Source organism: Linepithema humile, chromosome 7, assembly GCF_040581485.1.
Source record: "Linepithema humile isolate Giens D197 chromosome 7, Lhum_UNIL_v1.0, whole genome shotgun sequence".
Lineage (NCBI taxonomy): Eukaryota > Metazoa > Arthropoda > Insecta > Hymenoptera > Formicidae > Linepithema > Linepithema humile.
Window position 1 is genome coordinate 6,706,264 of NC_090134.1, and position 25,409 is coordinate 6,731,672.

Sequence of the window (25,409 nt, forward strand, 5' to 3'; positions counted from 1 at the left end):
GACGCGTTTGGCACGTATAGCAGCCACAAGCTATAATACAGTTTAGGGCCCCGGCTTCTCTTAGTTGGCGACGGTGTCTCTCGCGAGGAGGATCCGCCGCCGTACCGTCCCGGATCCAATAATACACTTCGCGAGTCCGATAGGTCGGCTAAGATATCCCTACGTCCTTACGAAAACGGTAAGTCAGCATCATTCTCATTCGTTAGTTTTTTGCGCTCTTAAATACATTACCCATTTTGCATCATGATTACACTAAAAAAGAACTTTTTTCAACACGCATGGTCTCTCAGACGCTCAAAACTGCTCAAAAGAATCTGATACCAAAAAAAAAATATATTTAATCGCGTATATTATAAACTGAAAGAATATCGACACAAAATAATTGAATATATTTCAATGTAATTAGAACAATTTTTAGAGTGCCATGCAAATGTATACCCTTTGTGTCTTGCCACGCGCCCTTGTAAGATCCGGTATATATATAAATACTTGAACAAGTTTATAAATACTTGCATTTCCAGCGACGATGGCAAGCTCCTCAGAGGGAGACACCGTTAAGCCGACGAATACGAATAAATCAACGACGAATGGAATCAACCTTCTCGCGCCCGCGGAGGGTGCGAGAAAACGACGACGATTAGAATCCCTGACGACGAACTCGGAGATCCCTAAGAAAACGCAGCGACGCGACGGACCGTGCAACTCCGATGTGTAAGGATATTTATAGTGATTAAGCAAGATTTCTCTAATAGGCGCACTATAATAAGCGCTCCTTGCACACTATTGTTGGCGTGTTGAAAAGTCGACAACGGCACGGCTAAAAAAAGATCTTTATCGCATATTTTAGCGAAGCGAAAAGGAAAGTTTCGATTATGCAAGAAGAGAGAATTGTCATTTTATGATTTATTGACAAACACCGACGGACAATACGTTGTACTTAAATCCAAATCAACGCACACGTGTTATCGTATATATAACTCACTGGTTGTGTTTTATTTTCAGCGAGGCGTTCGGCGAGAAGAAGGCCGAGCATTCGGAGGATAGGAAGGACTCGTCGTTACCGCGTCTGAGAAAGAAGCAGGATCAGACTGCGGTGACAAACCCGCAGGACGCAAGAGTGCCGCGGGCTTGCGAACCGAGTACAGGACGGAACGATACGAACAGATTGAGGAAGACGATACAATGGCTCGAGGAGGGAGCGCGAAGACTGCGCGAGGATCTGGCGAACGTGCGAACGGAACTGCACGAGGAGCGGAGAGCGACGAAGATCGCCAGAAGGGAATTCGAAACTGCCCTCAGGGAAGCGAAATTTGCCGAGGCCGCCAAGTACCAACCGATCATAGCCGAGCTGAAGACCAGGTAAACAGAATTTCCGAGAATCGTGTCTCGTCTATATTGAATTTGAAACTTTACATCTCAAGTTTCCAGTTTTTTCGTTTCTCGTAAAATAATTATCCCCTGCTTTTGCGTCTGCAGATTCGTGTTTCGGTAGTGGAACAAGCAGCTTGTAACTTTCGGGATTCAGATACCGGAAGATTGTTTGATTAACGCGATTATAAACGTTTAAAAAATATTTTTTTAGACTCGCTCAATTTGTGTCGCCGCTGCCGTCCCCTTCGCCGTCGCCGTCGCCACCTTTCAAATCGGATCCCGAGAATCACAAGCGTGAACTGTCGGCCCTCAGAAAGCGCTTAGTCGAAGCTGAGAGCACGATACGGAAACTCGAGTGGCAATCGGTGAAATCGCAAGCGAATGTCGCTCGCAACGGCACTTCCTCCTACAGCGATGTACGCCGTTTGGAAGCAGAAGTGCGGTGCCTTCGCGCCGAAAACGAGAAGCTCGAAGAAAAATTGCGTGTAAGACCACTGTTTCATATTTTTTAGACTATCGATGACCAACGATGTCTCTGGATCTATTTAAAGTTTATTTTTTTTTTACTAAAAATTTAATCAAGTAAATTTTTTATTTTTTTATACTTAAATTTCAGTATCAAACAAACTTACTTGCTTGAATTTTTTTGAAACGTTCTTTCATATGTTACGAGAATTCTATCTCATTAATTTTATTGCTCCCTTTTTTACATCTAGATCGCTCTAAACGCTGAAAAGACTCGTATCGCTGAGATACGAGTTTTACGGGAGAATCACGAAGCAGAGCTTTCCGCATTGCGAAAATCGCTACGCAGCGAAACTATAAAAATGGTAAGTGCATAGTTCCGATATCGGAAGTAGCAATAGCATCGTTAAATGGTTCACTGGTTCTATATAATTATATGACCGTGACGTGGCTCGAAGCGAGATTAGCGACTCGCCCTCTGGGAGCGACCGGGCACCTCTCAGGCACGTAGAAATATCCTCCTCCTCGAAGCACGAGCCAGCACGAGACTCCTCGAAGATGCTTATTAAAAAATTGTGCCCCGCGGTAATAGTCTGCACTAACTAGAAAAGAGCCTGTCCAAGATGCAACGAACCAGTTCGGCCGCTGGTGCGGACAAAAGTTTTCCCGACGCGGCGAATGTTTGGCATAACATCGACGAGGAGGAACACCCTTTCGCGCTGTATAATTATCCGAAATGATCGCGATTTTCCCACGCTATTCTTGGGCTCCGGAATTTCTGTGTGATTCAACAGTTTGCAAATTGCAGAACCTTTCGTGCGGATACGATTACGGAAAACTATGCACCGCCTCACGAAATATTGGTTTAAATAACCAATTTAAAAATTTAATCCTTTCAAATTTAATTCTTCAACATTTAATCTCTTCGACACGCTACGCGTGATTATGAATGTTCTATAAATCGCTCGCTATATCTTGTGCGAAGCGCGTTAATTCGTACGAAATTGGAGATTGTCATTAATCATTTGTATTAGATTTATAATTAATGCGAACGATCATATATTAATCGTGCAAATGTGATATCTTTATTTATAATAACTAAAATGCCATAAGTACTTAAATTATGCAGCTATTCGAGGAAAGTTACTATTTTCTCAATTTTCTCAAATTTCCTTTGCTTGCGCAATTTTATTTTTAGTTTCTTTCTGTAAAGTAGTTATATTATCATCGATTATCTCCAACTAGATGCGCAAACAGTCGATCTCAACCATTTATTTCGAGCTATTTCTAATTTTTGTCACTTTCACGCCCAGCTAGCACATCAGACGCTATATTTAATTCAAGTCGTTTATCCACGTTCATCGGTTGTCGATGTGCACAAGCTCGGGAAGTATACGAGCGACTTCCCGCTTCCTAGCATGCTACATTGCGGTCGAAATCGCGCGGTGACGTTCAACGAATTTGCCTACCGCATTGCCGACGTGGACTAATACGATCGCGACCTCATCCTTGGCGGCCGGCCAAAATGCCGCAGATCATGACGAAAGGAGACCAAGTCGGTTTGGTATACGAAGTGATCATAAAAAAATAAATAGAGAAGTCATGTACCTCGTTTACGGATTCTAATGAAAATTAACTCGAACACCGAGGCGAAAACTTGGTGGATCGAGATACGATAGATGTTAAACAGCACGTAAACTGAAATAAAAAGAAAATCTCTTTTTCAAGGATCACAATTAAACATATTTATGCAACAGAATAGAATAAAATCAAACATCATTTCCGTCTGTCTCAGCGTGAAAAATTGAACGATCTCAGTATTCGATTAAAGCTATTGTCTCAATTGAATTCTCTATTGGATTCGCAATCGAAAGTAAAGAACAATGGATAAAATATCTCGGGCGTCAAAGAAATATCGATTTGTCGTTCGCTCGCGGCGATGCATTGTCATCGTTCAGCGCTTAATTAATTTAATTACGATAATGGTCGATTTAACGCTTCCGGTGTCGCAGACGGTGATTCATCATTCTCAGAAATCGCGCGACTCGCGTAACCGGAACAAAACGCACGCGCGTATACGCATGCAAACGCTTAGGACACAACCGTAAACGGCGGGTAATGCGGCGGTTTTTCTCATCCCACTTGTGTATATGGACCAAGGTGAAGGCAAAAAGGCCTGCGGGGCCCGACAAGCCTAACGCGTAGCGCGGTGGGACGAGGTGAGAGCTCGAAAGCGGTACGAAAGGGACCAATCGCTCGCCCCCTCCCCCTCGGTCGATGCCGCGTATCCCATTCTTCCCATCTCTCGCAATCGCCGGCAATGTTAACTTTTCTCATTGCAAACTTTCGCCACACGTGGCGAGAGATCCGCCGCATTCAAACAAGTTTTGCGAATTTTTGCAGATGGATGAACTGCGAGGCAAGAGCCGGGAGATCGAGAAGCTGTCGAAACTCTTGAAACGTCGGAAATTGGCGCCGCCGGTGGAGCGCGATACGGTGAGTATTTCTATTTTGCCGGCGTTTCCGTTTCCGCGAACGATATCGCGTAAAAGTGACATGGTCACAAAGTACGATTTCTAATTTTGCACAAAGTGTGCTCGATAAAAGCCATCTTACGAGCGAAGCGCGTGCGATACTATTTGCTGAAAGTTAAAACCACCTTTTTTGCTGAAATTTTTGAACATCTAACATTGTATTGGCAATTGCGCCTCGAATTAGGATTCTATTTAATGTTTACTTGAAATGAATCGAATGACAAAAGTAAAATTTGCCACAGCATTTTTATTTTTCATTAATTAAATTATAAATATGCTTGTTAAGAAAAGTTTTAGTTTGCGATAAAGTCAAGTCAGCTGTGTTTTGGTACAATTATGATATTTTCTTAATCTCAGTATCACCGCTCCGAATATTATTATTCGTTCAACTATTTGACGTATCAATAGCTATTTTAAGCGATCGTCTATCAGAAACGTCGAACGAAGCGAATAATATCAATAGCCACTTTTGCTGCGTTTCATCGAGTGTCTCGCTCCGGAATTCTCCGTTGTTTTTTTTTTTCGCTCTCAGACGGCAGCGAGCCGTCGTGCGAACAATCCAACGGTTCACCCTGAGGACCGTACTGGTGCACGCGATTATCATATCGTACGACTTCCGGTGTAAGTTTACACAGCATCAGGTTCCTAGAAGCCTTTAGCGCACTTGGCACGTTTAATGTTGACATCGGTTACTTGCACTTATCCTCGCATCAGCATTTATTTTCTTTTTACATTCTAGGAATGATTGTTTTCTAAAAGACACTTTCTCTTAAAAAAAATCTGATTTTTTTTAATCGATTCTTTTCTGTATATTACACTCAAGCGATCCTTTTGATCAATTTTGAAATCGCGTCGTTGTATTTCAAGTCAAGTTACAGAGCTAACAGAAGCATCCCAATTGCGTCATTGTTAGAAGTGAAACTATGTGGCACATAAACTCGCCAGCATATAAAAGGTTAATGAACCCATCGTGCGGAGTAATTCAGAAGAGTGCGTTAAACCGACCGCTTAAGGTGTGTCGAATGCTTGGGCGTGCTCCAAGAAATGCGCTGACAACGCGATTGCTACTTTTTGGACAGCAGTCTTTACTTTCATCGAAGTGTGTAACGATTCAAGGAAGCCATTACGAATCGCCGAAGCCGATGGACACTCTCGATGAGTCCCGGTATCTTGACGGTTCGCTTTTAAGTCCGAGGTGTGCCCACGGATGTCGCGATATCACCGGGTTAATGTACCGGGTCAACGTCGCGAGAGAGACATCCCGCTCGCGGGCGAGCATTGTGCATTATATACGCGTCTTCGTCATCTTGAAGGAACTTAAAGGCCATGCGAGCAAGCGAGCGGTCGGTCGCGCGGCTAAAAGGTTGTGTAGTTACGCGCCGCACAATATAATTGCCACCCTTTCCCGCCTTATCGCGACTTAATCGAGCTAACGGTAGCGCGGAATCTACGGTAAAAGAGTTAAAGCGCCTTTTTCTCCGACAACGGTTTCATAAATCTCGATCTAAAGAAAAGATATGAAAAACAATCCATTGTTTGCAAAGTGATCGATTCTTTTCAATGGCAAACTCAATTGAGCATTGAATGCAGCATGCAGCTGCTTTAAATTTGACCGCTGAATTTTTTAAATCTTTTTTTTTTCACCATTAACAGCAATAATAAAAATCGAACTTTTGATAACTAAAATCTAACTACGCAATTTAACTCTTGGACATACAAGAGGAATCTTTAATATTCGCGCGTTCAGTATTTACTTTTTTTATGACATTCCCTATATATTTATCTTCGATGAAATGTTTTCCTCCTTTCTTATGACATTTCGAAAAACTTTAAAGCTGTTCGACAGTGCTCGCGATTTAATTAAATTTATCGACATATTATTTATTTACTTATTTCTGGCAGGCCTCTATTAATAAGCCGTAATAATGCCTCCAAGAATTAACAAAATTTCAAATTCGCACATTTGCTATTTCGACATGGCGATAGAAGATCGCAAAAAGGATACGAGCGTATTTTCTCATATCCCCCTCCTCCTGTCCCTGATAACAGTTATGATTCTTACATTTCATTGTCTCGGGTCGAAGTTCCTACCAGGTCAGCAAGCTGTAGATATAACTTTTCGAATGTAATGGGGAAGGAGCGCTCGCGACTCGCCGCACGTAGAAGGCTCCGAACGTCGAAGGTGCGCGCTTCAGTCTGGTCTAGACATCCACCGCGAGCACACCGTTTCCTGACGCCGCTCTACGTGCTTACCCGTGCGTGCTCGAGTGTGACATACGACCGAAAAGTTTCGCAAAGATCGCCACAGGGTATACACCGCCGGTGTACACCGACATCTCGCCTTCCCCGTGCGCGTTATATGAATCCTCAAGATCAACCCGGGGTCTCATGGGGTTTGCGTGGAACGAGGTAAGCATTAGCAAACGTGATCGTTTATTTATACGCGACTATCCGTATGCGATGTTGAAGTCACCGCCTTTGAAATAGTGCCATCGTTTACAAATTTATAATTTTATAGGTGTTTTTTTATAGATCTTAGATTTCAAATATTATTTAATTTAAAAAATAATGTAGAAATTAAGGGTGTTGTAAATTTTCTAGGCTCTATTTTTATATATGAAAGATTTAGATGCAACATTCACAGTTTTCATTGATTTATAATTTTATAATACGAGCATAAAACTGCATGAAACATTTTATCAGTAATAAATATTAAGTAATTTAATTTTTATCTTTATGAAATCTTGTTTCTCTTAACATGAGATGAACATAGTATCCCAAAATTTGCGAATGTTTCTTCAATGATAAGTTTTCTGAGACCAGTTTGAACTAATTTTTTATCAGCGAAAATGTAGTTATAAGTGATTGAAAAAGGAGGATATTTTGCAAACATATTAAAATAACATTTTTTATTTTTTAGTCAATTTTAAGTAGACTTTATTTTAATAAAATTTTAATTTAAGACTTTGTTAAAGAGATGTGTATATGATATTGAAAATAAGAAATGCGATAAATGATTTTCCTTGACATCTTTTGCTGAAGAAAAAATTAACCTCGAGAAACTTATAGAGAAACTATCATTGAAACAGCTAGGAATTTTGAGATAATCTGTAGAATAAAATTTTATTTTTATTTATTTATTTATTTATAGTAACTTATAGAAAACCATTAATTTACATGATGCGATAAAATTATGCCTTCAAGCTAGGCGCGAAGAAAAATAATAATACTCTGAAAGCGGAATAGCATTTGATTGTGCATACAATAGTACCGTTTTTTATTCAGTTTCCTCGTCGCGAAGAAGTTAATTACCGTATAAAATATCTGTACTAATGTTCAAGTAATGAACAAAACAAATTTAAATTTTCAAATTTTTGAATAATAGTAATTCATCAAAATAATAGTAATTCATCAAAAATTATAAAATTTTCAGAATTTAATGCAAAATCAAAAGGAAAGCTGTGAAATGGAATCTATAATAAGCATTGTTATTTATCAAAGAAACGCGCGCTTTTCTACTCGTGTTAAAAGAAAGTTTCATACAATGAACAATTCCGAGTTTAAAATTGTTATAAATAATTGGTACCATTCGGAATCGTGACGAATGCTCGCATTGTTATTTCACGAGAGCAGTTAGTCGCGACAACCCCCGCCCACTCGTTTGCTCGCACACACACACGGCCGTCGAGATCGAATATTTTCACGCACCTACTCCAGTTTCACCGGCGCCTTCTCTCGTCCCTGAGTAGAGCGCGAATAGAGCGTGGAGTCGATCGTGTTCCCAGGGAAATCGACACACAAGTTGCGTGTCGCCGACGCACCGTGGGAACGATTCCCGCAAGACTGCTCGTGCCAGGTCGCGAAGAAAAATCGCAGAAAGCAATGTTGCGAATGAATACAACAATGGCTCCCGTAATTGAATTATTTCGCGAAATCGTTTCGCGCTTAACGCTTGAAGATTGCAAGATTGGGTCTATTTAACCATACAAGCGTATCAGCACGTTTCTAGTCATTTCTGACGATTCCGTAAGAAGTAATTAGCTGAAACAAGGAAGGACTAGTTTTCAACTAATTGGTTGGCCATTACCAAGTCATTATGAGAACAACACGAATTTGCCGGGGTACGGTGTTACTCGTTGTAAGAATTTCAAGTAAATAGAAAGAGAGTATTTTTAGCACGTTGATCAACAAGATTAGGGCAACGCATGTGTAGAAAGAGAAATATATTAATATGTAAACCGTAAAAATCCTGTACGGTGCATAGACATGCTCTCCCTGCGATTTTCACAGTCAATTATTAATTCTTTCAAAGAACCATGATAACGGCTTTCATTGTACATTCACTACGTAGAGCCATTATGGTGATTCGTTGAAAATTTTCACTGTTTAAATAAAAACATTGGTGAGTCATTGTTAAATCATCAAACAATGCTCAAAGTAGTGTAATTGATAATTTGTGATAATTTATGATGTTTTACAACATGTGCATATATATTAGTGCACACAAGGCAATACACGATTGTGCACTTCGACTCAAAATATAAAAAAAAAAACAGACTACCGTTTCCTAGAATAAAGTAGCATTTCGTTATACAATGATAACTCTTTTTATTTGGCTCCATCGTCGCGGAAAGATTAAGATCGCATAATCGGAATGCGTAACGTCCGCGGACCGTTTCGCGAGAACGGAACAACGGAGATCGGATATACGGGTCGATAGGGGAGAAAAACGATAAGCAGCTGATAATCAAAACCGTGGGTTCGAGCGCATGCAAATTCGCAATAGATCCGCTGAAACGTGTTTCCGCGCACGCACATTCGTATCCAAGGCGAATGCCTGCGTGTCCCGACGCGTGCGATTGCAGGCACGAGAACGGACACGTAAGTACGCCTTAAGCACTTAACTATCCTCCATTGTCCTCCTTCGAGGCGGCCACGCGGGATGAATTTCAATGACTTCGCGACGCGTAAAAGCAGGCGAGAGAGAAAGGCGACTGGGCCGGCCGGTGTTCGGCGGTGGTCCGTCTGCGGGCCTCGAAACGGAATCGTTATTTCACCGGATGCGCTTCCTCGATCCGTCTCGATTGCAAGTGGAACGACCGCGTTCTCCCTTCGATGCCACCTTGCACCTTCGAGAATCGGCGACGCTCGGGGGAGACGCTGCGCGCCCGTGCGCCTTCTCGATGTCTGGCCGTGCCACCGCGCTCTCGGTGAGCTACTTCTCGAAAGAAAGTTCCCCGATTCCCGCAGCGACCGCAGAGGTACGAGCATGCACGCGGGTCGTGATACATCGGTGCATGAGAGAGCGCGTATTAGCGAGCGCGCGAGCGCAGCCACGTTACCGGACCGGATCACCTCGAGAATCGCCGCGGTTTTCTCTATGTGCCTACTTAACAACACCCTCGCAACAACCTCGTCTCCTTTATCCTTGATTTTATAAAGAAATCCACGCGGGCGGGATCGGTGATTCTTCGGAATACCGCAGAGATTCCGCCAATCTTCTCCTTATCTTCTTCTGCTTTTTTTCGCAATAAACCGACCCAGTCACATTCGCGCAACTGGTTACACTTCACTCACCTGACCTCAGTGCTCTTCATGACGCTCATGCGCGTTTCAACATGCCCACATGCTGTTATTGCATACACAATAATGATTCTCGGCTCTCGCATGCATGGCCTCCAAATGAAGATTCGCAGAAACTTCGAGCGGCTGAAAAAAACAATAAATTGAAATTAAGCATTGTTAAATAATAATTGAAGAAATAAATTTGATCAAAAATATTAAGCATGTCAGGAAAACGTTGAGAGGATTTTCAACATTTCTTTTACGCATTCAAGAGTTATTGCAATCTTTACGATCCCGCCGCATCTTCGGCAGATAAATCAGAGCTGCGGATGCTTTTCCATATTTCTTGTTAGAGGATTATTAATAGCAATCGTTATTGAGAAACTCCGGTAAGGGATGATCGCGCGCGAGTCCAAGTTCGTGGTCAAGCCGCACGGTGCACCTTGGGCATCGCATCTGTATGCAACGACGTGGGAGAGAATACGCTTACGCAGCCTCACGTCTATGCGGTGCTATGTAATTTCAATCCAATCATCGCGGTCGCGGTTATTAATAATACCTGAGCAACGGCGGGCGTGTACCATCTTGCAATTAATAGCTTCCTTCCCCCGCGTAAGAGGCACGCATAACGAGCACGCATAGGAAAGCGCATTACGTATTACGTGTTCGCCACCCGCGACACGTCCTTCGGCAATGCGAACATTTCGATTTTACAAGCGGGTCAGAGCGAGCGCGAGTAGAGCTGACAATGAGAGCGAAAGTCGCACTTCGAGCGCGACAGACAGGGCTTGGCAGGAATCGAACGTAATATTAAACCGTAAGCGAATACCGTGTCGCCGTGCTCTCACATTGAAGAATTCAACGCGCGTAATGTGACACTGCGATTAATTGCAATTTCTTCAGATTTTTAGTTTCAGTTAAAGAAAGCATAATAAATTTTTTTTTAACACACTTTACGCGATCTACAACTTTGCTTCCAAATTTGCGACAAAAGTTGCAACTTTATGCATCGCAAATGTAGAAAAAAATTTTTAAAGCCAGATTTATATTTATGATATGAAGATATGTTTCATTATTCTATGGGAAAAGAGATGCATGCAGAAAACAAATATATATTGTTAATTTAAATTTGTAATTGACTTGAAAGTCGATGTACTCGTATAAGAACTCATTGCGCTTCGCTGATCTTTGACAGACGACAGTGCGTTAGAAATACGCGAGTTATTTGAGAAACCCGCAGACGCGTTACGAGATCGTATGCGGTGGCAGGAGACGATCGGTGAAAGTGAGAATGTGGACCGTACGGGATGGATCGAATGAATAGGATGAAGACACCGCACGTGACGGTCCCACTGAAGCGTAGATTCGGCTTGTAGATCGATTGGATTTTACAAGTAGATATGCCCGTCTCGTGTCAGACACGTGGATTTCTCTTATGGAGACGTCACACTTTAATTGAGGCGTAGAAGTTAAAATTTATGATAGAAGTTTTACATGTGTGTTGATGTTAGCGATATGAGTTAGTAATAAAATAAGTAGTACGTAAACAAAAGTCATTTTTCAGAGGCGTAACGCTCTTTTTACACGGTTAACGACTTGAATACTTTTTTTCTTTTTCAATCACAGAAAAAAATACACTCTTCTATTCAATACACAGTTCAATTAACAAGTAGATAAGAATGTTTGATTTATTAATCACTCAGTGATTAAAAGAAATCTTTTAGAAATATATTTTTATTCAGGAAAAATTTAACAGTATTCAAATCAATATATGATTATTCGCAGAAAATGCATTTACCATCATTATATTGTTATCAATTATTGCTTCAATATGTAAAAACTGCGAAGTGCGGATGAAATTTTCTCGCGGTCGCTGGCGAAGCGTCCGCAATTTCGGAAAATAGCGTAGCTTACATCCGCGCTCGTTTGAAGCCGCTAATTATTTTTAGCGCGCGTCCCGATAACTGTACACCAGATGTCGAATTAATATAAGAAAACGTCGGGACACAAAACGCGAGACGAGCGGTGAAGCACCGGATAACGGTAACGCGTGACGCGCTCGTTTCACCTGTCCCAATATGTCTTACATCCGATATAGCCGATCCGACCCCGAAGAGAGGAGAAACGCCGGTGTAACGAGCGCGCGTGTCCAACGATTTACATATATGGCGCAAAGTGCATCACCGTGCGCGCAGGCACCGGCGGGCGAGTTGGTGCAAGGTGCAATCTCGATTCTCCCGGCGCACATCTCCTCGCATGTACGCCGCAACACACGCCGGCAGGTTGATACCGCGAGGAGGAAGGAAGCCGAGAGGGCGAGAGAAGGAAGAGGCTGCGGCTGTATGTCAGGGGGCCAAGCTAACGGTCCACCCAGACTCTCGGGACTCTCCGTAACCCAATCGTTGCAGCCGCGACTCGTCTGCTTCTCTCTCCTCTCTCTTCCTCTTCCCCTCGATCTCTTTTCCTCCCCCCCCCCCTCTCTCTCTCTGTCTCTCTCTTTCCTCTCGCGGCTTTCCGGCTCGATGCATACATCGCATCGGACCGTGACGTTTATCCGGAAGACCGAAACAATTGCGATAGACTTTTGCTACTTTCTTCCGAAGAACAAGCAGCTATGACCGTGCAGGTTTCGAGAAAAATCAACAATGTTTTTTTTTTTTTTTTTTTTTTTTTTCATTTTTCTCTGTGAAGTTGCAGTAACTATTTATCTTATAATTATGAAAATAATATATCTTTGTCTACAAAATAGCAATTGGAAAATAAATGTAATTTAAAACGCTGAGAAAAGTAGCGGCAGTGTTTTTCACCGGTGCGCCATCAAGATTATCACTTCTCGAAGTATCGGCTTTCCTTCCTGGGACACGTCGTGAAAGTTACCTAATTATGCAATTGTACTTTTTACTTTCCCCTCACTTCAACTTTGATATTTAACTTTGATTTTTTTTTTGTTCACAAAAACCAAGTTTCTGCAGACGCTGCTTTTACGCAGAGCGTCCCAGAAACGCGAAGTATCCTTTCTGCCGGGACAACCGTTATCGTGGAAGTATCCAGTTGTGGATTAATTATTTCCGATGATGTTGCAGATGCGGAAGTTACGGGAGAACGAGAGGAATCGACCGATACGGCCAGCATCACGCATAGAGAAGAAGATTTTCACGGACGACGGTCATACGGTACGTAATTGCCGCTATCTTCAAACGCGAGCGATTTTCTTTACAAGTACCCTCTACGCCGACACGACGCGTACGTGAAATCACTCCTTTTATAGCAACAATTATTGCTAACATAAGATTACAAACGTTTCGAGCGTTCTCTCCTTCAAATAATGACTATTTACATACCTATCATCGCGATAAAGACATATAACCACACATATAACCATAAAGACATATAAGCCATTAAGGTGGAGTATCGTTTAAGGTGGGGTCATATGTCCACGCCGTAGAATCCGACGGAGCCATAAATGAAATCGAGGTCGAGCGCCTCCGTGAACTCGCGCTCGAGCAGCAGGAAGTCATCGAGATACTTAGACAGGCAGTTAAGGTAATGGAATTTTTTTTTAAGGGAGTGGATATGAGTTGATAATTTAAAAGTATAGATTTCGATTTCTCTCGCAAATTTCTGAGTGTTGCATTGGATGCCAAACAGCAGTATGTTATTTTGGAAGGAAATTAATTCAATTAGAATATTTTTAATGCATTTTCAGAGAAAGAGATATGTAATACTTTATTTTTCCTTACTTGCAAAATTTAGAAAGCATCAGAATTTAATACGAACATAAATATTTCAATCTGGAAAAATAATAAATCAGTAAGGATTATTCAGCGAATACCGTGACTCGTATTTTTGCTGGGAAAGCAAAAATAAGTCAGCTCACGTTCACTCCGTTAAATAATGGCATCCTGCCCGAAATAAAGTAAAGGTAAAGTTTGAGAAACAAATACGGATGTTTTTCTCTTGCTACGTAAGGAGAGAGAAAGGAAACTGGAACAGCTATCGAACAAAAAGAAGAAGGAGGAATTTTATAAACAATGGCTCGAATTGGAACCGGTAGCCGAAGTAGAGGACGAAGAGGACCACGAAGACAATGACAGCGCCCTATCGAGCGCCCCGTCCTCGATGTCGCCGCAACCCGGAGGCTACGGTCAATGGCAGGGTAATGGTGTCACTAGAGAAGCGTACGAGGCCGTTCTCGTCGAGATCGAGGAGTTGCAATCGAAGCTCCTTCGGGAGCAGCGAGAACTGTCGCGTGCCAAAACTCATATTTGCGAGTTGGAGAAGGCACTCTTGCAAGAGGTAAAAATTGTTTCTTTACATTTTTTGCTTTTCAAATCATAAAATAAGGTGGATGTTAATTAATTTTTAATTCTTGACACTATATATTTAAGAATTTCGATAAAGAAGACTTGTGCATTCCACAGAGATGCGGCGATCGCGACAAAGAGTTGAACAAGTTGAATGACAAGCTTCGAGCCACCGAAGAGCGAGAAGCCAGGCTCTTAGTGGAGCTTTCGGAGATACGAGAACAGAATGAGCTTCTGGAGTTCCGGCTACTCGAATTGGAGGAAACATCCGCGCGCAGAGACAGTCCCGATCACACAGTGGACAGCGGCATCGTCTCGCCGGAACCCACTCACGCAAACAAGGTGAGCTTCAACAAACTTTACGAATTCTCTCAGCTCGTCGATTAATATAATTGACCGTATATCAGATACTTATTGCTCGTGTTATAAATAAATAAATAAATCGTTGGTCAGTAATTTTGCATGTATAATATCTTTCTACTGTTTGCAATGCAACGATATTTCAGGATCACTCAACGAACAAACAGAGGAGTCGCGCAGTGGCTACCGTTATACCATACACGAATAACGCTACAATGAAATCTACGTCGCCCGTGTTGCCACGTAAACCACCACTGACTCTTCAGGAAAGCGGTATCTTCGAGGAGGATGAAGAGCAGGAGGACGAGGAGGAAGAGTCCGTTGAGCTGACTAGTCGCGGCACGCAGACGGAAGTGCCATCCGGCGAGCTTCTGCAGGAAGTGCAGCGTCTCCAGGAGCTACGGGCGCGGATCCAGGAGCGCGCGGCTAAGATCGCGACCCCGGTCTTCCATCCGATCGATTCGTCTAAGATCTGCCTCGACGTGTCGACGGTGGACTCGATAGTCCAACTGACATCCTACCAGGAACGCGTGCGCGACCTCGAGGAGCGACTCGAAACGCACGAGGAGGCCGAAAAGAACCTAGTGCGGGAGAAGCAATTGTCGAAACAACGGGAAGAGGAACTGCTCGACGAGAACTACAAACTTACGGAGAGGATATACTGGTTGGAGAACGAGATGCGAAACATCGCGGAATCCAACGAGGATAACGATGAGAGCAAAGGCGAAATAACTGTCGCGCAGCGGATCGAAAATATCGAGCAGAATAAACGTGAGCTTTCGGAAAATTTGGAAGCTGCGCAGAATACGCGTACGAATGACGCGGAATATCATCAATGCCAGAATCAGGCTAATGCGGAAAATTTCGATCAGCAAAGCGCCTCGGAAGTACAATGTAACGTCACGGTATGTAATTAATTTACAATCGTATTTTTTTAGTCCTTCGAAATTGTTTTATAATAATTTTTTATTTAAAAATTGCTATTCCAAGCGAATATCTTCTAATAAAAAAATTGTTATTTAAAGATAAAGCATTTTAAAAAATCGGTTTTAAAACTCGTTCGTTGGAATAATAATTTGTGATTTTTTAATTGGGGAAAAACGATCTTGCAATCAGGAACTGTATTATAATGATCTCTATCAATTCTTTTCGAATCCATTTTTCGAGTTAACTAAATTCTATTGACCGACGACAGAGATAATACTTTTTGTTGAAAACAGTTAGTAAACGGTCATTATACATTCTGCAGCTTGTATCCCTAGAGAAGAGGAAGAAGGAAGACGAGATGGAGCTCCGTGAACCCCAAGAGCCGGTCGTTATCGATTTTACCGAAAGCGACTCGGGAAAGAAGGTTAGACGAAGGCGAATTAACAGTAACGAGCGCGTGATGCGGTATACGCGAAACACGGATTTGAGAGCATCGAACGTCGGGTACATGCGCGACGTCTCCTTCCGGCGACGGAATTATTCGTTGGTCCTGTATCAGGAGATTTGCGTTTAGCCTCTTTATATCGTCGTGTTTCTTAACAACGAACTCTAGGAAGATGGGCGTGAGATCATCGATAGCATTGTCTTAGTAAGTTGTCCGTTGTAATACCGTTTCTTTCATATCGAAGAGAGTTGTGCTCGCGTCGCAAGTCCCTTGATGTGTCCCGCCCCGAGTTGATGTGTTAATTTTGAGAAGAAGCTGGGAACTTCCCCGCGATAAGAGGACCGCGCGTGTGTTCTCTCCGGAGCGACGGCTTCCAGAAAATAACGGCGAACGGAAGAAGACCGAGGTCGTGGAGAAAGAGTGCGGATGGTGAGGAGGTGAGGAGGAGAGAAGAAGGAAAGCTAACCGACCGCATATCTACATTGTGTCTTTGAGCATACATATGCGAGACAAACGGCCGACGAGTTCGGTTCTATTCGGCTCGAGGCGAAAGAGAGAGAGAGAGAGAGAGAGAGAGAGAAAGAGAGAGAATATCGAGGAATAATACTTGCTCTACCTATCAAGCGCCTAACGATGTGCGAAAATCCTGGATCGCCAGCTGATTTTAAAACTGACCCCAGGTCAGTTCTATAGCTAGATCCGTAGCCGTTTAGTAGCGCTTTTATTCTGTTGGTTTTTTAAACAATTTTGCGTGTGGGAGAAACGAATTCGAGAAACTTTTACAATTATTATTGCATAACGCGCGATTTGTTGTTCGATGAAGCTTTTTGTCTATCTCGCATCCTGCGAGACAATGATATTCTCAAGATTAATAATTATGCGCGTTTGTAAGATCATCCGGTATATTCTACACGATTTCTCGATTAGGGAACATATCCGTCGGGATATTCAATATACTTCGAGTAGTGACGCTTTGTCAGCACGTTTTCGCCTACGCGGCATAGTCACCGCATTATACATTGCGCGCTTAATGTCAGGTGGTGATGGTAATGACGCTTCTCTTCTTCTATTTTCTTCATCTGTCTCATGGCAAAATTAATCGCCATGGCACGGATATTATATTTTCGCCAAAGTAATTGTTGGTACATTAATTTCATTTCGAATCAAAATCGCATCGCTTTGCTTCGTGACTAGCGTAACACTTCACAGTTTCACGATATCATTTAACTCTTTCGTTACGTACGGACCGTAATACATCACTGCTACATGACAGATTGAAATAAATCAGTTCTCAAAGCGATATATAGTCGCCCTTGATGTGTAACGAGTGTCAAGCACGTGAACGATTATCGTCGTCTTTCTGTAGCGAGAGAGTTATGATGAATTCGAACGTGACGCGAGCGTCCGTGCGATATGCGCGTTTTACCATGTGTATCACTCTGCGACAGGTGATCTACTTTCGTTGGAGATAAAGGCGAGAAGGTTCTCCGTCATCTCTCGTCGTCGCAGACTCCGTCTATCCGTCCACCCACGAGTTCCACGGAAGAGTCAACGAACCCGTGGGTGAAGCCGCGGCACGAACGAGGTAAGTTAACGTTTCCGAATGATCATTAATATTAACAAGCGCGGCAATAAATTTCAAAATTTACAATTTGCAAACTCATCGATTCGATATTTGCTATTCGAGCGAGACAGAGGTAACCGCGCTGCGAGATACGATGATTTCGAGCTCGAATTTCGCAACTCACGATCTTTATTCAATTCCCGTCGCTTTTTAAATTACAAATGGCTCCGTGTACACCCTATGTTGATGATTCATTCTTTCAGGACAATACGGCTGGCGCTGCTTGGTGTGCCCAAGTGACGATCAGAAATAGTACGTCCCCAAAAGACATGGGCACCCGCGGATCGAACCCCGAACTAGCGACTCCCGGTTTGGCGTATTTCACCTCTCCGCGTCACGGCCAATCTTTTCGTAAAAGCTGTGAAATCAAGTGCCAAATAAGCCGTAGATTAAAAACATCTCTTCCACGCGAGCGTAAGTTAAATCGTTATTCCGAAATATATAATTGTGTGTTAATATTAGAGAGATATCTACGCCCAGAGAAATCGGATTGCGCTAAACGGATGTGCCCTTGCCGAACGGATGTGCCCGAAATGCATCCCACTGAATTCCTGACGAATCTTTGCCATGTTGAAACTTAAATGCGCGTCCCGACGCAGATTTAAATTTGAAATGACGATGAAGGGGATTTTGCGCGAGCGAATTTCGGATGACACGTAACTCAGGTGTATCTCAAATTAGCGCGCGGCCCGCAACGTTACGATGCATACGTGAACAATCGACAAAGGCGTGTCTGTGCGGCGTCACTCGCACGGAACAAAGATTCTACTGTATCCGTATTAGCGATAGCGATTATCGGAGCTTCTGCTATATCTCTATCACACTATACACCGCGTGCAGAATCGTTTGAGTAATCGTAGGAAAGTATATATACATATCACGGGGAATGCATAAAGAAATATCCCTCAACGAATCAATTCGCTCGCCTGAATATCTTCCTCCAGTTGTTTTCTTACACGCAAATTTCACGCGATCAAGTGTACAGTAAAAATTACATATCGAATTGAATCGAGAAACAACCGCGATGCAAACTGCAGAATAGTCTTTCACGAATCTTAACTTTTTTCACGAATATTAACGAAACTAAACTCCAGGCTTGAGCCTTTATACCCGAAAATATACGTGTACGCGCGTGCTTCCGCATTTAATCTTTATTGATTATATACAAGAGAAAGAGAAAGAGAGTTGGTACAATATGTATTAGAATATAAGCGACGTGCCTCTAGTCCTAGCCTCGTCGAGCACAATGAGTGCGCTTTAGTATGTATTGATCTTGAGTGACGGTAGATTTAGTGTCTTTAGTTTCGCAAGAAGTGTGTATATTGAAAAGCGCTTACCCGTATTTATACTATGTAAATTTTCGAAACGGAACCGACTCGGTCGTGCTCGATCGACCGCGACGGCGGATTCGTCTCACTCCGAGTCGTTTCGTATATACAGAGTTGATTTTATTCGTCATGTGTATCTGCAAGAAACGTAATCTCGAATAAAATTGTCTACCTTAGATTTTCCGTCTCTCATCACTCCATCGTTAATCATCGCGGCAGATAATTGGATTCAAAAATTAAGCGAGACAAAAGCAAAAATTACGACTTCTAACTTCTTATATCTAATCTGACGTTTATATGCATGCAAAGTGCAATTGCATTTTTTTAATTGTGGCTTTCTGTATTTTTTATTTTACATAAGAAAATCTTAAGAAATATTAATTTAATTCAATCATATTTCAGACAAATTGATATTTACTGCTACTTATCGTCTATCGTCCGTAATGTGCTCTACTTAGCTACGTTTTTCCGAACGGTTTTGGATTGAGATGAATTCTCAGGGCTCTTCTGATGTTCATCGAGGATCCCTCGCTTGGTATAAGCAGAGGACGCGGCGGCGCTCACTAATAAAGACGGCAACGTGCATTCCATGTAACGAACCCTCTCAACGAGCGCGCTACGCCTCCTCTCCAAGGATGCGTTTCTCTTCTCGTAATTCTTCAGCATTTGCTTCCAATAACTCTCTTTATCGGTAGCGGCTTTATTCGCGGATCTATCTATATTCGTGCTCGTTGTAGCTACTGGTGTCTTCGCGAGATCAGCCATTGTTCACAGAAATTTGGACAAATTGAGATAATTCAGGTTACCGGACGAATAAATTCAATCGTGAAGCTTGCTAACAACGAGAATAAATCGCATCGATTTTCGAGGAATTAATAGTATGTTCTTTTTTAATGCCCGAAGCTAGCCGAAGTACGGAGCTCACACATGTACGCGGTTCTCGTTTGTGTGCGTCTACGGTTGCTCGTTGTTTGGGTTTTCAATCTGGCAGCTCTAATCGGAAGCGACATGGTGATATGAAATGGTGTGAAAATGGCTCGACGTTATCGGATACTGCCGATTAGAATCCCTTCGGGAACAAACCACCGTCTCTATCGCCTCAGGCTAACCCAAATTTACGCCGAATTCACTTCAGATTAGAGACGATGGGGACAACATGCGATGCGAAGGATATTGCAAAGCATCGTCCGTTTGCCATCGCGATTCCATCGACAGACTTTACGCATTCGCGATCCGGAACGAATCCTTACCCCGCATATCGCTTTTACAGGGAAACAAAAAAGTCTCACGGTTTTCCCGTGCTCAACAGCAATCACGATCAACAAGTAAGTAACATTTTCTCTTGTATATTTATGTATTGAGAATGCAATATTTTATTTAAAAAAAAAACAATCCCCAATTTCATTATTAAACAATTATTATATCGTCCAATTAATGCGATAATTGTAATTAATACACTTGAGTCTATATCAGAGGAAAATAATCAACCTGTAACAGATCGCGGCACTCCACGATTTGTTGCGAGTGATTAAGGAAGCCGCGGTAAAACTGAGACAGTTGATCGATATAAATGAACGGCGGAAGGATGGTCCGGATTTCCGATACGATCGAGTAATGAGAATTTTATTCCAAAGTATAATTGTGTGCGCCGGAGAGAGATAAAAATTGAGAATAAAGTAGCAAATAATATGTTGTTAGCAAGATAATCCTGGATCAGAGCTCGCGACTACATCCTCCTCGGTTTGCGTACTATGCGGCATTACGCTTTACCCGAAGGATTCCTTGGAGGAATCATGGCGATTCACACACGATAGAGAAAAAACAAATGCTTACACTCGCGATTCTGACATCACGTCGAGAGACCTTGACAGCGTCTTTTCTAAAACGAACTTGTACAAAGCCGCCTCACCCATTAAAATAGATAAAAGTAAGAATAATTCTTTTCTCATTCGTGGAAGGGTTTTTGACTGTCCTCGTTAAAAAAATTACTACAACATTGATGTGTGTACGAAGGACAGGAAGAAATTATTCCGAAAAGCCGACAATCGGCTGACTCAAGCAGCGACGACTTAAGATCGAAATTATTATTCATACGACGAATTTCTTCCGACAAGACCGCCTGTCAAATATGTGAATCTCAAAGGCGTGATAATCAAAATCCAAAATATGCTGGTAAGTTAAAAAAAAAACATAGATTTTATCTCTAGAAAATGTAGTTCTGCTTCCGCCTTTTTGATTCGCAAAAGCGGATTACCAATAGATGCAATAGATGTTATTTATAAACGATGACTATTGTACACTCGAAATAGCCGACGAACGCAGATATAAAGCCGATGTGGCATTAAAACCAATTAAATTAACGCAGCAAAGTCCGAAAAGGACACCGCCCACGATTCCCCCTACTCAGGACGCATCGACGCTTACTCACGAAATGGTAATTCGAATTTATTATTCGTCACTCAGAAAGAATTGTTCGAAAATAACTTAAGAAGCAAAGCCGTACGCGTTTGAGCAATTCCAAAAGTTTGATACTTCCATATTTTTGTAGAGAAAAATTCAACTTGAAAATTGATCAAAGAATCTGCTATTAATTTTTTTAATAGTTAAAAAATTCGGCGGACCAAATGCTGCTTGCCATCGAAAGAGTTAAATCTATTTTTTCATTAATCAATAACATTGTAAGACAAGTCTCAAGATAAACAATTGTGGGCTTATCTCAGAAGTGCTAGGTTCTTAGCTTTCGAACTCGTAAAAATATTGATAATTAGGCGATAAAAAAATTTTACTACTACTGATCAGCTGATCAGCTGATCATAATAACGTAATAGTTACGTAATACTATTTTGCACGCACCGCGGACGCTGCATTTATTTAAAATCCGACGGATTTTTTTGCAGAAACTTTTTAATTCGTCAAAGAATTGACATAGCGACATGCGGCAAAAACAGATTTTCCGTGCTTCGTTTAGCAGATACCGATGTTTATTATTTTTGCTAATTTTCTAGGTACATAAACGGTCTTTAAAGAAACATCTTATGCGCGATTTTTTTTATTTATTTATATTTTTATCATAATTTTATTTATGTCGGAATAATGTATATATATTTTGGATATATTGATTTGAGTAATTTAATATAAAATTCGAACTGTATATTCAATCAGCTTGAATACGATAATTAGTGACAGAAATGCAAGATTAATTATACGGAATAATTTTCAGTTGTGTCCGTGCGCGTGTGGATTGCTTACAAAAGAAATCGAAAGTGAAGTCTCTATCGAGTCATTGCCTATGCTGAAGGAAAAGCTTATTAAAACGTAGAATATTACATAAACCTTATAAATTTGTTTTTCCTATTAAATCAAATGTTATAAACTCAAGTATAGAATTGATATTATAAAATACCTTTTCCAAAGTACACAGCTACAATTGTAAAACGATGCATCGTATTAATTTTTTAGCAAGCTTGAAGAATTAGGTCTTTATTTGGATTCAAAAAAGACAGCGGATAGGAAAATGCATGATATTGCACGAAAGGCGAGGAAAACTACGACGCAGGAGTTGGAAAAACATGTAAATATTGAGCACTGGAGGACGGAAATTACGCAACAGCGATTACAAACGCAAGTCGAGGAGTTGCATAGAAATATTCGCTTTTTCAAGCAGGAAAATGAATACATTCGATGCCTCGTGGAACAATGTCGCTATTCATCGGAGAAAACAAAGGTTTCGAAACAACTTCTACCAATCACATATTCTGGTGAGAAATTTTCTAGCTGCATAAACGGTCTTTAATCCAGAGACGTCCCACGTAGTCGATTTTTTTTCAATTTTTAATCGAACATGCGGAACATGTGATATTGTGGACAGTTATTTTTAGGACTCACGACAGCAATTAAACAGTTTCGAGCTAAATATCACATTAAACAGGGAATAATAACCACGGTGACCGAGATGCTACGAGGTTCCATAAATATCCAACAGATTGCCGGGAAACTGTTAGCGTTTGTCGAGTATTGGTATCGGGACTCAAACAGGTGCTTTAGACGCAATATCGGTAACGCACGCTACCGTTAAATCCTTTATAAAAGAGTCAATATTAATAACTTCTTTCAGTATAATAACGGCGTATGAGCCATCCGCTTCAAGAACGGAACTGTCATCAAATTCCGTGGTATTCAATGTTTATTAGACATTTGCATTCAATCATCTTCGCATAAGTCGCGAACAATATATGCCAATATAAATACAATACATAGCTCACTTTTAACGTAGCAAACAATTTAAAATTTTTTCGCACATATTACGAATATAAAATCATAATTAAAACTTCTATCTCTTCACTGCAATCGTATTAAATTACAGAAGCGAGAAATTTGTGCACATTTTTTTCCTTGCACGAGTGTACATCAAAACAAATTAATTTTTCCATCACTCGCTAATATATGCAAAGAAAACTGTTTTATTTCGTGTAGCTTGAGAAGAAATTTGGCACGATTTTCGTTTCCCGAATAATTGAATATGATTGCAGCATGGGGAGTTTTAAGAGCGCGTTATATCGATTTGTTGCTTGCGCGCGGGATGTAGAAGAGCTTCCGGCGATCAACCAGATCCTCCAAAGCATTCAGATCGGGCAGTACGGACGGGATTTCGAAGGGAAGACGCCCGATCGGCGGCGCTTGGCTGGAGCTAGAGAGACGGGCGTTCGCGTCGATCTCGTTGCGACTGCTGGGTGTGTAATACGCCTCGGTGGACGTCGGCTGTTTCGGATAGTAAGGATCGTATTCCAGTTCGTTCGGCATCAGCGGCTTCAGGGAGAGCGTCAAGGCGTGCACGGGAATCTCCGTGGTGGGAATCTCCTTGTCATCAGTCGGTTGAGCGTTAATCTGGATCGACCTCAGGGTCTCCGAATACGGATGATAGTCACTGTTGTAACTTGAGGAGGGAGATTTCTCACGCGGAGAAGGCGAACGCTGGATAACATCCGGTAACGCTGTCGTCCTCGCGGGCGAGGAATTCGAGGTCGGCGCGAACGAACGGCTGGGATACGCGCTGCTCTTGTCTCGTGCAAAAGCGCGAGTCGCCGATGACGACAAAGATTGCCTCGGCGACTGGTTTGGCTTATTGTTACGTGGATTCCAATTATTGATACGCTCGATAGGCGCTCGCGTGGTGGAAACTGCCAGGCCATTCTTCGAATTAGCGTTCCATTTCGCGGTTTGTCCAACCTGGTTTCGCGTCCGGTCCTGCTCTCTCAGAAATAGACTCGCGCGGAACACGAGGCCGGGCTTATTGGACGCGGATTTTTCAGGCTGTTGAATCACCTGAAAGAAGCGTGAGAACGATGGCCGATGATCGTCGAATGGATCAACAGACGCGATCGGGGATCTTATCGCTTTATCCTTGTCGGCGTTCTCATCTGAATATTGAGCTGACTGATAGGCGGGCGCTTGGCAGTCGACGAGATGAGCGTGATCGCATATCAAGGCATCCTGGCGAAAAGCCGTCTCCTCGGGACACCGATAACTGAATTTGTTCCCGTGATCGTCGCACGTATGGTACACTCTGCAATTCGCCTCGACGTCGGCGTAAAATCCCATAGGCCGATTGAAGCAGGAAAAGTTCGTTTTGACGGTTGGCGGCGTGGTATTCTGCGTAGGCGAACAATCATAATTGAATCGTTCGACAAAAACAACGTTTGTTCGCGATTTTTGAGAACCGAGACAATGCAATGTGTATTCTAACAAGCCTACGCACACTCTTCCTCGCTTCTGACGGTTCTCATTGATACATATAAATAATTGGATCTAACGCCTTAGCGCCTGCAATTCTCATTACTTACAAAAACTTCTTCAGTGCGGACAGTGGCGATGAATAATGCGTATCGTAGAAGATAAAATTGTAGAATCCGGTGAAACGCCATTTTTTTTTTTTTTTTAACGAAAGTTTAATGTACCAAAGAATTACGTTCGTTCGAATTACGCGAAACGTAATAGGAGCACCGCTCCCATCGTCTACACGGCGATGAAACGAGTTCTTCAAGTGAAAGTAACGCGAAGATGAGTCTAGGGCCTGTCTCTCCCTCCTCTTATCCTCTACTTCCCTCTCTTTACCTTTCTTAACAACGTATCCTGTTTTTATTACCTATTGTTCCCTTCGCGATTGACCCGCGAGGCAAATCGAGAGTGGCGAAAAATAAAGTGACAAGTATCCCGCATGAAAGGATTAATAGCGAAATGTCAATGTCTATAATCCTGTACACTTATCCTATATATTTATCTTCATTTTTGTACTTTCACTTTTTACGGCTTTCAATATTGCTCACAGGTGATAAATTGTGCACATTTGTGCCTATTTATCTTTCTCTTTTAGGTACACTATTATATATAAAAATGTCTCCAACAAGCAAAATATTAGTAGAATGACAATAGTTGTGGTTTTAATTAATTGCAATAAATTCTTATCAAATGCACCTATGGATTTATATT

General features: G+C 42.0%; 4 protein-coding genes across 11 annotated transcripts in view; 2 read left to right on the forward strand and 2 right to left on the reverse strand.

Moving 5' to 3' along the window:
- Positions 1-25,409, reverse strand: part of LOC105667613 (uncharacterized) — a 36,259-nt gene that overhangs the window by 6,996 nt on the left and 3,854 nt on the right. The window contains exon 2 of the mRNA XM_012359497.2: positions 9,948-10,079. The gene's annotated coding sequence lies outside the window, so the exon portion shown is untranslated. The remainder of the gene's footprint in view (positions 1-9,947; positions 10,080-25,409) is intronic.
- On the forward strand, positions 27-19,099 carry LOC105667609 (janus kinase and microtubule-interacting protein 1). 7 transcript variants are annotated; one of them, XM_067358809.1, is made up of 15 exons: positions 27-178; positions 522-711; positions 1,003-1,359; positions 1,583-1,856; positions 2,088-2,201; positions 4,240-4,332; positions 13,019-13,108; positions 13,356-13,478; positions 13,905-14,231; positions 14,357-14,581; positions 14,746-15,504; positions 15,849-16,175; positions 16,284-16,651; positions 17,420-17,556; positions 17,799-19,099. In XM_067358809.1, exons 2-12 carry the CDS (start codon positions 527-529, stop codon positions 16,098-16,100), a joined length of 2,799 nt encoding a protein of 932 aa, XP_067214910.1. In that variant the 5' UTR covers positions 27-178; positions 522-526; the 3' UTR covers positions 16,101-16,175; positions 16,284-16,651; positions 17,420-17,556; positions 17,799-19,099. The 7 variants fall into 7 exon arrangements, with proteins under 7 accessions (XP_067214910.1, XP_067214911.1, XP_012214912.2 ...); XM_067358810.1 differs by having other exon boundaries at positions 16,284-16,408; XM_012359489.2 differs by having other exon boundaries at positions 15,849-16,651.
- Positions 17,953-25,148, reverse strand: LOC105667612 (uncharacterized). The gene is made up of 2 exons (XM_012359496.2): positions 24,764-25,148; positions 17,953-24,572 (listed from the first exon to the last, which is right to left on the reverse strand). The coding sequence occupies exons 1-2, from the start codon at positions 24,842-24,844 to the stop codon at positions 23,475-23,477; spliced, it is 1,179 nt and encodes a 392-aa protein (XP_012214919.1). The 5' UTR covers positions 24,845-25,148; the 3' UTR covers positions 17,953-23,474.
- On the forward strand, positions 20,069-24,572 carry LOC105667617 (uncharacterized). 2 transcript variants are annotated; one of them, XM_067358812.1, is made up of 9 exons: positions 20,069-20,248; positions 20,421-20,534; positions 20,622-20,850; positions 20,937-21,095; positions 21,233-21,357; positions 22,144-22,238; positions 22,383-22,681; positions 22,802-22,958; positions 23,038-24,572. In XM_067358812.1, the coding sequence occupies exons 1-9, from the start codon at positions 20,069-20,071 to the stop codon at positions 23,111-23,113; spliced, it is 1,434 nt and encodes a 477-aa protein (XP_067214913.1). In that variant the 3' UTR covers positions 23,114-24,572. The 2 variants fall into 2 exon arrangements, with proteins under 2 accessions (XP_067214913.1, XP_067214914.1); XM_067358813.1 differs by having other exon boundaries at positions 22,852-22,958.